The following is a 13010-nucleotide window of genomic DNA, read 5'->3' on the forward strand; positions in this document are numbered from 1 at the left end:
GTCCAGGAGATGAGTCTTGGGTGACTGAGGCATCTCAAGAGTCAAGAGCGTTTTATTGTCATGAGGAATTGGAGTGGAATTAGGCCATTCGTAGCCACTCTCAGGCTGAAGAAGGGTCTCGACCCGAAACTTCAACCATTTCATCCCTCCAGAGAAGAGATAATGCCAGTCTCGCTGAGTAACTCCAACATGTTGTGTATATCTACGATTTAAACCAGCACCTGCTGTTCTTTCCTATACATTTTATATATATATGTACGTATGTGTTCATATTTTTTACTTTGCACTATTGTCTGTCTGTTTGTTTACTTAATAAAGTAAACAGACTGACAATTATATATATAATATCAGTGTTTGAAAACACAATACTGCAATGTATTCAGTATATACATGTAGTGTGTATGTATGTATATATATATGTGCACACCGAGACATCACCTATTCCTCTCCTCCAGAGATGCTGTCTGACCCACTGTTACTCCAGCTTTTTGTGCCTTATTTTTGACTGCAGTAATTGTCTGTCTGTTTACTGTATTAAGTAAACAAACAGACAGACAATACTGCAAAGTCAAAAATATTAACACATACATATTCAGTGTGCATATATATGTATGAAAAACAAAAATACTGCAAAGTCAATATTTATATTTTGTTTTACACACACACACATATTATACTAGACCAAGTGGGACCCGTTGGGTCCCGTTTGGGGGGGGGGGGGGTGGCCTGCGGGGCAGAGAGAGAGAGAGGCAGAGAGAGAGAGGGCTTTATAAGTATAGATATATACTGAATATGTATGTATTATTAAACAAACAGACAAATAAACAATATCACTGAAAAGTCAAAAATACGAGATAGTTTGGAGCTTTTTTCGAGGTCTATTTTTGATCTCTGGTGATCAATTGTCACCTGTGCGAAGTGCAAACGCACAGTAAGATTGTTTTCTTACAAATAGTCCACTAAGTATTGCCATACCATCCCCAATTAGCAAATGTATGGAAATAGTCTACTGAGCCTGCATGCAAGAGGTGCCATGCTTTGGCACCATCTGACAAGTCCAGTTATGAGCGGTGCCCGATTTAGGCAAACCCCCAGTCTGCTGCTGGTCTCCAGCCATTGCCTTCCTTGGTCCACCGATGAATCGATGGGATGTGTCAATAGCAGCACTGAAGGAGTGCGGGAATCAAGGACCAGAAGGCGTAGACTCAGAATGACAGGATGTAGCTTTACCATGGAAATGAGGAATTTCTTCAGCCAGGGGGTGGAATTCATTGCCATAGACGGCAGTGGAGGCCGTTATTGGGTATTTTTAAAGAGGAGATTGATAGGTTCTTGACCTCCCATGTATCATTGTCACAGTCTGTGGTGGAGGTCGTGTCATAGGATATTTTTAAAGCGGAGATTAACAGATTCTCGATTCTGGGCGTCAAAGGTTGCGGGGTGAAGGCAGGAGATTGGGGTTGAGAGGGAAAAATGGATTGACTATGATTGAATTGCGGAGCAGATTCGATGGGTAGAATAGCCTAATTCTGCTGCTATGTCTCATGGTCTTCAATGGTGCTTTATTTATCACGTGCAACTGCCAGCGAAATTCTGTTTGCATATTTACACATGCAGCTGCCACCATGTGTTGCCGCCCTTTCCAAATCCAGTCTGCCCGCGAGCTCGGTCTACTGGAGCAGTTTCTGACTTATTTGTCCTGAAAGTAGTCGAGCTAAATGGTAATCTTCAAGTTCTTCATTTTCACTCAGGGCTACTTTCTGTACGTGGTCTGGATATGGAGCCTGCCAGCATTGGGAACCTGTGTATTTTGTACCAAAGCTCCGATTTCCTGGTGGTGAATAAACACTGGGATGTCCGCATTGACAGTAAGATGTGGTATGAAAAGCTGACTGTCCAGTCTCAACTGAAGCACCAGTTTCCTGAGCTTGCAGACCCAAACACGTACTACGGGTTTAGGTGAGTACTTTAAAAAATCTGTTTCACAATATTTGCATGTTAAAGGTGGTCGTACTTTAAATTTAGCTTATCTGCACTGTTGGAATTTAAAGAAGGTAAATTAAACTCCATTTTATTGCATCAAGTTCTATGTCCGCAGCGTTCAAGTTGCTGCCTTACAGCGCCAGATACCCGGGGTTGATCCTGATTACAGGTGCCGTCTGTACGGTGTTTGTAAGTTCTTTCTGTGGATTTTCTTTGGGTGCTCTAATGTCATACCACATTCTTAACAACATGCAGCTTTGAAGGCTAATTGGCAAATTTACCAATTTTCCCTTATGTGTAGGATTGTGCTAGTTAGTGTATGGGGTGATCGCTGGTCGGCGTGGACTCAGTGGGCTGAAAAGCCTGTTTCTACGCTGTATCTTTAAAGTAAAGTCTAAAGAGTGGGCTGAGTGTGGTTCATCAAGAGCAGGACAAGGCGCAGGTAGACACTCAGAACCTTTTTCTCCAGGGTGAAATGTGAAAGACGAGAGGAACTAGCGTTAAGATGAGTGCGGTAAGGTTTAAAAAAAGGTATGCGGAGCAAACTTTTTTCCACAGAAAGTGGTGGGTTCCAAGAACGCGTCACCACAGGTGATGTTGGAGGCAGATGCGATAGTGGCGTTTGAGAGGTTTTAAGATAGGCGATGGATATGCAGGGAATAGTGCAGACATTGTGGGCCGAAGAGCTGTTCATGTGTGTGTCCTGTTCTACGTTCTTTATGATTTTAGAATATCCCACTCCATGCTGCAGGCAATTAAGTGTTTTTATTGTTACCGGGAATCAATTTAGGTGTGGATACAGTCTGCTCACAGGGCTCCTTGTTATTTTTGAGTTGGGATGTGACCTTCTTGACTCCTTGTTGGTTAGAAGGGGTGGAAAGGTTAGCCTGAGTGGGCTGTAATGTGAAGAGGTCAAAGGTGTTTGGGTTAAAGAAAGTCTTCAAAGTATTCCTTTCAATTGATATCACCTGTCCCTCTCACTCTCTCCCAGATGAACATTGTGTGCCGAAGATCTTTTCCTGTGCTGCACTGTTCAATGTATTACATTTTATTTTTGTGTTTCTGGGCAGATTTTGTCATCAGCTGGATTTCTCAACAAGTGGGGCGCTGTGCATTGCTCTTAATAAGATGGCAGCTGCCAAGGCCTATCGGTGTTTCCGAGATCGTCTGGTAACCAAGATATACCTGGCTTTGGTACGCTATTTAGATGGCTGCACACATTTTCACTTTAACACGATGGTTCGTAAACACATCATCCTGTTCTAAAGGCTTAAACAACAAAATACTGCACTAGGTTGAAATATATAAGTACACGATTCATTCATTCTCCCTTTCCCATTCGTAGACAGAAGGAACTGCAGATGCTGGTTTACAAAAAAAGACACATGCTCAAGTAACTCAGCCAGTCACGATCCGAAATGTCGCCTATCAATGTTCTCTGGAGATGCTGCCTGACCCAATGAGTTACTCCAGCACTTCGTGACTTTTTTGACTTCCATTTGTACCGGAAGTGGTGCATTAACGTTTGCTGCCACCAGGTGCCCTTGTCACAGCAGAGAATAATTACTCTGCCAGCTACAATAATCAAGAACAGAGCAACAATGAACACCTGAGGTTATCTTGGCTCTGCTGAATAATTGGTTTGATTTGCAAGTTTCCACATTTTTCCCCTTTGCTTAGTCGAGTGCCTGACCACAGAGGAAGTCAAGCTTCTGTGCCTAATGTTGAGAAATCTATAAACGTGCAAAACACAAAGTCCTGGAGGAACTCAGACAGCATCTATGGAGGGAATAGACAGGCAACGTTTCTAATTGGGACCCTTCTTCAGACTGATAGTAGAGGGGGGAGGAATCTGGAAAAGAGCGGGTGGGGCAGGGCAGAGCCAGGCAAGTGACAGGTAAATTGAGAGTTAGGGATGGTGACTTTGCAAGAGGCAGGCTTAGAGGACGTGTAGTCAAGATAACTGGGAGTCGGTGGGTTTGTGGTAGTTGAATTGACGTCAGTTGATAGTTTGTCCCATGATGGAGGCAGCGAGATCAAAAAAGCAGAGAGGTGTCAGAGAGAGACCAAGTGGTTTTTGAGGGCAGGATGGAAGTTAGTGGTAAAGTTCAGTTTAGCTATATCTTTTGAAAAAAGGCACTTTGGCCCACCGAGTCTGCACCAACCAGCGATCTCCACGCACCAACACTATCCTACACACACTAGCGGCAATTTATTATTATACCAAGCCAATTAACCTACAAACCTGTATGTCGTTGGAGTGTAGGAGGAAACCAGAGTTCCTGGAGGAATTCCACACAGGTCACGGGGAGAACATACAAACCCCATACAGACTGCACACGATTAGGATTGAACATGGGTCTCTGACGCTGCAGGACAGCAATTCTACCGCTGCGCCACCGTGTCGCCCCACAGTTGATCAAATTAGGAGGCAGTCCTGATGCAGTTGTCGATGTAAAGCAGAAAGAATTGGGGAATGGTGCTGGGCTACGTGTGGAAGAAGGACTGTTTAACGTAACCAATAAAGAAACAGGCATAGCTTGAACACATTATAGATGGTGCCTTTATTGGTGACATGAACAAAGATTGAGGGCAAACACTGATCCCTGTCGCCCACCACTGAGCACACAGTTGGCTAACCTAAAACTGAGCTATTCAGAACTTTTTTTTAATGACTGTTAATCAAAGTTTCTCCAATGTTAATATATTATCTTAAAACTCATTGCTTGTACATAACTTATACTTTTAACCTGGTACCTTACTGAATGTCTTTTGGAAATCCCAATATACTATATTGATTGGTTACTCCATCAATCCTAGTGACATCTGCAAAAGGATCTAATAAATTTGATACATGTGTCAAGTTTAGTTTATTATTGTCACCTGTACAGTGAAAAGCTTTTTTGGTGTGTGCTAGTCAGCAAAAAGACTTTACATGATTACAATCAAGCCGTCCACAGTGTACAGATACAGGATAAAGAGAATAACATTTAGTGCAAGAAAGTCCAGTAAAGTCCAATAAAAGATAGTCCAAGGGTCTCCAATGAGATGGATAGTTGATTATTATTTTGTCCAGAAGTTTTTCACACGCGTGACCTTTCATTAGAACTGAGCAAACTTCTTTACAAAATAAGTTTTTTTTAAATGACACAAAGTGCTACTCAGTGGGTAAGGCTGCATTGTTCGAGAACATGGATCGGTAACGTTTCAGTTTGGGACCCTTCATCAGACTGATTGTAGAAGAGGGAAGCTGGAAGACAGGTGGGGCTGGACAAAGCCTGGCAAGTGTTAGGTGGATATTGGTGTGATGGGGATAGGTTTTTCCATTGCAAGATATTTGGACCACGCCAGAGTTGAAAAGACAAAAGACGAGGAGAGATTAGATCAGGAGAGATGAGATGAAGCATGAAATATGAAAATGTTTTAAATTGCCACTGACTCGCCCAACCACCCACCCGTTAATGTCATAAACAGCACAATCACTTTGGCAACTTTGGACTCGCCCTATCAGAGATATTCCCTTTGACATATCCACCATCCATCCCCACCCTCCCCACATTTGAAAACTAACCTGTATTCTCTCTTTCCAGCACTGACAAATGTCACATCTTTACTTACTCACGGGTGATGCCTAACTTTCTGAATGTTTGCAGCATTTCCGTTGTTAGAATTCTCTTTAAGTCTGCATTTTTTACATGGACCCTAGCTGTTTGTATGGGGTTAGGCAGAGCATTTTCTCCTTGGCTTCAACAACAAATTTCTATGTGCATTAGTTTCCTAATTTTGAAACTGCAGTCCTTTTAATTCACTGCAATTGTCATCAATGGTTCGAAGTACAGAAAAAGAGAAACAAGCTTAATTGTCATGCATTTGTAAAGTGTGTCTTGGAAAAAGGATTGTTGTGTACGTAATCTAACACTCATCTTTTCCACAGGTCAGAGGTCACGTCTCTTTGGGCAGAATGGCCATCAATCATGCAATTGGCAAAAGTACAACAGTGGGAATGACCCACATGATGTGTACTGTTGGAATGCACGGTAAGATTGATGGATACCGCGGCCCCAGGAAGAATTGCTTGATTGATACTTTATTCTCACATGTGCCGGCAGATGATCTCGGGATGGGTGGAGCCCATATTGGCCTTCTCCAGCCAACATTGGGCCATTATGGGCTCCACCATTCCTGTCACTCATTTCGGTCTGAAGACGGGTTCCGATCTGAAACATCGCCTATTCCTTTTCTCCAGAGATGTTGTCTGGCCCACTGAGTTACTCCAGCTTTTTGCGTCTATCTTAGGCCAAACCTGGGCAGGAGGGACTGGTGTAGATGGGGGCGTCTTGGTCGGCATGGGCAAGTTGGGCCAAAGGGCCTGTTTCCATGCTCCATGACTATTTGCTTTATTCTAGACCTCTCGCCTCCTCCCCCCCCCCCCTTGTTTGTCTTCGCCACCAGGTACTTATCCATAGTAGGAAGTTAGCATCTTGAAAGAATAAGTGTGGAAATAATGATTTATCAATCTGACCTTGGGTTTTAGAACCGTGAGGGAACATAGAGAGATTGAGCAGTAATTGGAGAAGGTGCACTGTCTCAATTTTAACAGAGATGGTGTGTAATAGTATAGGTTAGAATAGGAAGAAGAGGCTGAAGGGAAGACCTTTTTTACACACCATACACAAAGTGTGCAAAGCGTCACCTACAAAATAGTTCCCAATAGTCTCAGTTTGATCACTCGGCGGCCTCCACGCCGGGTCCCTTTTTGTTCTCTCGGTGGCATGTCCTTGACCAACCTTCAACACCCACCGCCAGCCCATCCGGCACTCATTGCATGCCCGTACTTGGCCGATGGCACAGGGTCGTCTCTTGGATGGCTCCACGGCACTCACCGGGTGCTCCTGACCCGTCGATCCTGTTAGTGCTATCCAAATGTGCCGCTATTTCATCTTTTATTATTGACTCCAGCATCTTCCCCACCACCGACATCAGAATAACTGGTCTATAATTCCCTGTCTTCTCTCTCCCGCCATCCTTAAAAAGTGGGATAACATTGCTGTACGTTGTATGTTCCAGTGAATTTCACAATGTGAATAATAAGAAAAATGCATTTAAGCACTGTCCGGGCTAGGAGTTTTAACTTCCTGGATAAATCATACAAGTAACTTGTTTGAGTTTTATCTGTTTGAGTTTTTAAGGAAGACAAATCTGATCTTTAAATTAGTTATTTTTGTGTAATTATACCAAGGTTGTCAAAATCCCAAGCCATGCCAGACTGAACTGACTGTTTTGGAAAGAGGTTTCTACAGTGGAGATCCAGTTACAAAAGTACTCCTCCAACCTTTAACAGGTTAGTAATCCTGCTCAAAACTTTACCTGCATCTTGCATACATAGGTAACTGTGGTCACAGCACCGAGCCTTGCGGTAGCCCATTAGTCACTGCCTGCCATTTTGAAAGGGACCCGTATGGTATGTTAGCTTTCATAGCAAAAGGATTTGAGTATAGGAGCAGGGAGGTTCTACTGCAGTTCTACTTTGTGCAGGGTCTTGGTGAGACCACACCTGGCGTATTGCGTACAATTTTGGTCTCCAAATCTGAGGAAGGACATTGTTGCCATAGAGGGAGTGCAGAGAAGGTTCACCAGACTGATTCCTGGGATGTCAGGACTGTCTTATGAAGAAAGACTGGATAGACTTGGTTTATACTCTCTAGAATTTAGGAGATTGAGAGGGGATCTTATAGAAACTTACAAAATTCTTAAGGGGTTGGACAGGCTAGATGCAGGAAGATTACTCCCGATGTTGGGGAAGTCCAGGACAAGGGGTCACAGCTTAAGGATAAGGGGGAAATCCTTTAAAACCGAGATGAGAAGAACTTTTTTCACACAGAGAGTGGTGAATCTCTGGAACTCTCTGCCACAGAGGGTAGTTGAGGCCAGTTCATTGACTATATTTAAGAGGGAGTTAGATGTGGCCCTTGTGGCTAAGGGGATCAGAGGGTATGGAGAGAAGGCAGGTACGGGATACTGAGTTGGATGATCAGCCATGATCATATTGAATGGCGGTGCAGGCTCGAAGGGCCAAATGGCCTACTCCTGCACCTAATTTCTATGTTTCTATGTTAACCCCTACTCTTTGTTTCCTGTCTGCCAACCAATTTTCTATCCATGTCAGCACTCTACCCCCAACTGGTGTATAATTCAATGTTCCCGGTGACAGGTCCGTGCTCTGCATCTACTCAGCCAGGCACTGGCTGGATATATATAGACACTATGTGCTGGAGTAACTCAGTGGGTCAGGCAGTTTCACTGGAAAAAAGGAATAGGTGATGTTCTCACCTGATGAAACATCACCCTGTTCCTTTTCTCCAGAGATGCTGTCCATACCTGCTGAGTTACTGCAGCATTTGTGTCTACCTGAGGTATAAATCAGCATCTGCGGTTCCTTCTTACACACTTGTTGAATGTGTGGAGGCAGTGAGTTCCAGACCCCTGCAGTTGATTCAATAATTTCCATCTCAAAACTCCTCCAATCATTCTGCTAAATCATTTAAAGTTAAGCTGTACTGTTACTGACAAATCTGCAAAGGGAAATACGATACGATAAACTTTATTCATCCACGGAAATTGGTCTGCCAATAGTCACCACACAACAAGGTACACGAAAACCTGAATTTGAAAGAGAAAACAAAAAGAAAAAGACAAGGGACTGTTGGCTGGCTGCCGTGTGTACAGCGCCTTAACCGGAATGGACAAACAAACGAACGCAGGCTTATCCGCTGGGCAGAGGATTCTAAACTAGAGTGCCTCCCCCACAACGGGTCCCCCTTTTGTTCTCCCACCGTCCGTCACGGCGGTCCCCTCACGCCGGGTCCTCCATTGTCTTCCCCTCCCGCCCCCCTCATGTTCATCGACTGCTGATCGCGAGTCGATTGCGAGGCCCCACCATCACCGAGGCTCCCGCTGCCACCGAGAATTGGAAGGCAACAACTTGGAAGGAAATAAATGGAAGAACAGGATTGATTGGATGAGATTTGGCATAGGATTGATGGGACTGGCCTGAGTGGAAAGAAAAATGCAATTTGTCAATTTCAATGCCGTGTCAAATTCAATGTATTCCATTAAATTATGGGTAGTGTTAAGGAAATTGGTCAATGAATTAGAACAAGTGTATATAGAGTGATACAATATGGGTATCTAGAAAATGGATGCTTCTGACCGATGGAGAAATTGTGTAAGGAACAATTCTCAGGAATGGAACTCTTACCCAAGGTCTGCCTGTATTTTCTTCCAGAGTTCCGCAGAGGTAACATTTCAACGTATCTTGCTCTCCTTTGTTTAGGTCGGACGCATCAGCTGAGGGTTCATTGCAGTTCCATCGGGCATCCTATTGTGGGTGACTTCACCTACAGCTTGAAGACAGATAACGACCCTTATCGCATGATGCTTCATGCCTATCACCTGCAAATCCCTGTGGAAGGAGAGCCGATAGAAGTGACCACACCCGACCCCTTCATGCACACGGTGGACAACAACTGGGAGATGGGCTCGCATGTCAATAACCTGCACAATATCATCGGGGAACTCAAAGAGAAATACATAACAGAACAATTTGAGAGGAGCAGTACTCTTGAAGTTCAGGCTGACAAAATACCAGTGAAAAAGCCTCGTGAAGAGACAAAAGAAGAAAGGGAAAAGTGTTTGCAGTGGTTAAATGAGTGGGCGGTGAGCTAATGTTTATGACCTTTCGTGAATGGGGAGTTGCCATGAAGTTTTCAACAGTGGTTGTTGGCAAGATGGATAGATGCCGCAGGACCACCACATTATTGGAAATAACCAGATTTGCTGTGTGCTGATGTTGCTTTACTGGTGTTGACCAAATTCACACCTTTTGTGTCAAGCATTTATTGAGTTAACATACTTGGTGACATCTTTGAGAGTTGTTCTTCCTCCATGTTGTTCCAAATACCCCTGCACCACAGAAATGTACTGTTGAACAGACTATATACTTTAGTTTAGTTTCGCTCAAAGTGGAAACAGGTCCCTCAGCCCAACAAGTCCACACCGACCAGCGATCCTCGCACATTAACACTACCCTATGCACACTAGGGACAATTTATATTTTATACCAAGCCAATTAACCTACAGAAAAAAATATTTGGAGTGTGGGAGGAAACCGAAGATCTTGGAGAAAATTCAAGCAGGTCACGGGGAGAAAATACAAACTCCGTACAGACAAGCACCCATAGTCAGGATCGAACCCGGGTCTCTGGCGCTGTAAGTCAGCGACTCAACTGTTGTGCTACCATGCCTTCCTTATGTCATATATGTTATTGACATACCGCCGTTCTTATAATTATTTTTAGAAAAATATATACTCCTGAAGTGAAAAACTTATTTTTGACTGAACCACCAGCAAAGTACAGAAAAAGTAATTACATTTGGATATTCAATTTATACACACAATGTACGTGGACCAGTTTTCTCTTTAACCGGTGGGGGAGGGATGGAGAGAGGGAATGTCAGGGTTACTTGAAGTTAGAGAAATCAATATTCATACCACTGGGTTGTAAGATGTTCTGGATTACTAGCAATGACTGTTGGTTTACGTGGTTTTCAGCTTTCTGCCATGGTACAGCAGCTGTGATGTGTAGGATAGTGTTAGTGTGCAGGGATCGTTGGTCGGCGTGGAATCGGTAGGCCTATTTCCGCATTGTATCTCTAAACTAAATTAATTAATTTATGATTATTAACTCCACTGGAATTCCACCATTGATGCATCTTCAACTCCGATATTAACATTCTGAAAGGACTGTTCCCTCCAAGTCTCCCTGTACTCTATTCCATCTCCACTAACTGTTCCCTTTTGTGGTACTAACCCATTCAACCATGAGAGATGCAAGACATTGCTCTTTTAACTCCTTTGTGTAGGAAGGAACTGCAGATGCTGGTTTACACCGAATATAGACACAAAATGCTGGAATAACAGCCGGACAGGCAGCATCAGAAGGAATGGGTGACTTTTCAGTCTGAAGAAGGTGGAGACCCTTCTTCAGACTGGAACGTCACCTATTCCATCTGATGCTGCCTGTTCCACTGAGTTACTCCAGCTTTTTGTGTCTATCTTTTAACTCCTTGTTGGGCAACACAGAAAGAATGATGTTGATATTTTGGACACAACTGTTCTAAACAATAGGAATCATCAAAAAAAAACTTCAGTCGCCAGCCTATCCACTGTGATAGAGACAGAGAGAGATCGAGAACGGAGAGAGTGGTGTCAGAATGGTGGGCATCGTGAATTTGAGGGCTGAGGAAGGGTGCAACGTGAAACACACCCTCCAGAGATGCTGCCAGACCTGCCGAGTTACTTTAGAACGAGCACTTTGATTTGTTCTAAACGGTCATGGCATGAAAAGTAAATCTGTGGAACTAAGGAGGGTGTGCCTTTTATACCTGGCTAAATAGTTGATAAGGGAGGAGGGTACAGTGCCATTTACAGAAAATAATAACAACACTATAGCTTACAACACAACGTTCCCCTCCCCTTCCACCTATATTCCTCATTCTGGCATCATCTTTCACGTCTCTTCTATCCTTATCTCACATTTTTTGTTTTTCATCTTTCACATTTGTTGAATTACCCCCCACCCGCCCACCTGTATACATCTAACTCATCTATCCACCTATCACTTACCAGGATTTTCCTGCCCCACCTCTATTCCAGCTTACTTACCCCCTCCCCCACTACAATCCGTGTGAAGAAGGGTCCCGACCTGAAACGTCGACTGTCCATGTTCTCCAAAAATGCTGACTTGATCCAGCATTTTGTGTCTTTTTCAACGGGTTGTTTAGGAGCAATAGAGAAGCAGTTAATGTTTGAGATAAATAACCTTTCTGCAGAAGAGCATTCATCCCGTGTTGCTCTCTCCACAAGTGGTGCTTCCCAACCTGCTGAGTATTTTTGACATTTTTTTTTTAAGGTTTCCAACTATACTGCTAGGTTTTGGGGGGGAAAACAAACTCAGTAATCATAGAGTCATACAGCGTGGAAGCAGGCCCTATGGCCCAACTTGCCCACACCGATCACCATGCCCCATCAACACATTGTTCCCGATGTTAGGGAAGTCCAGGACAAGGGGTTTAAGGATAAGGGGGGAAAACGAGATGAGAAAACTCAGTAATCTCTGGAACTCTCTGCCACAGAGGGTAGTTGAGGCAGTTCATTGGCTATATTTAAGAGGGAGTTAGATGTGGCCCTATGGAGAGAAGGCAGGTACGGGATACTGAGTTGGATGATCAGCCATGATCATATTGAATGGCGGTGCAGGCTCGAAGGGCCAAATGGCCTACTCCTGCACCTAATTTCTATGTTTCTATGTTTTCTAACACGAGTCCCACCTACCAGTGCTACATCCATATCCCTTTAAAGCTATCCTATCCATTTACTTGTCCAAATGTTTGTAAACGTTGTGATGGTACCTGCCTCAACTACCTCCTCTGGTACCTCATTCCATATATATACACCACCTTTTGTGTTTAATAATAAAAAGTGTAAAGTTCCCCTCAGGTTCCTAATAAATATAACCCCTCTCATCTAAAACCAATGTCCCCTGCTTCTTGATTCCTCTTCCCTGGGTAAAAGTCTCTGTGCATTTACCATATCTATTTCTCTCTTGACCTTCTGCACCTCTATAAGATCACCTCTCATCTTCCTGTGCTCCCAGGAATAAAGTCTTAGCTTGCTTAGCCTCTCTCTAAAGCTCAGGCCATCGAGTCCTGGCAACAAACGTACAATGTTATTTTTTTTAATAAAAAGAAAACTGACATAATCGGCATCTATTTAATAAGAATTTGATTTTGAAAGGCTAACATTATGTCTTTTTTGAATACATGGGATTCTTACATACTAAATAGTGAAAGGCCTGGAATGAGGGAATGTGGAGAGGATGGGAGAGTCTAGGACCAGAAGCCATAGCCTCAGAATAAGAGGATGTACGTAAAAGAATGGGCAAATTCTGCTCTCTGAACTTATGAAA

At 43.5% G+C, this 13010-nt stretch overlaps 1 protein-coding gene across 1 annotated transcript; it reads left to right on the forward strand.

The window, feature by feature from the left end:
• The first annotated feature begins 17 nt into the window (after window positions 1-17).
• rpusd1 (RNA pseudouridine synthase domain containing 1) lies at window positions 18-12108 on the forward strand. Its single transcript, XM_055651085.1, has 6 exons — window positions 18-255; window positions 1752-1959; window positions 3054-3177; window positions 5918-6020; window positions 7223-7324; window positions 9317-12108. Exons 2-6 carry the CDS (start codon window positions 1778-1780, stop codon window positions 9706-9708), a joined length of 903 nt encoding a protein of 300 aa, XP_055507060.1. The 5' UTR covers window positions 18-255; window positions 1752-1777; the 3' UTR covers window positions 9709-12108.
• The last annotated feature ends 902 nt before the right edge of the window (window positions 12109-13010 follow it).

The sequence above is a fragment of the Leucoraja erinacea genome, chromosome 20 (genome assembly GCF_028641065.1).
Source record: "Leucoraja erinacea ecotype New England chromosome 20, Leri_hhj_1, whole genome shotgun sequence".
NCBI lineage: Eukaryota > Metazoa > Chordata > Chondrichthyes > Rajiformes > Rajidae > Leucoraja > Leucoraja erinaceus.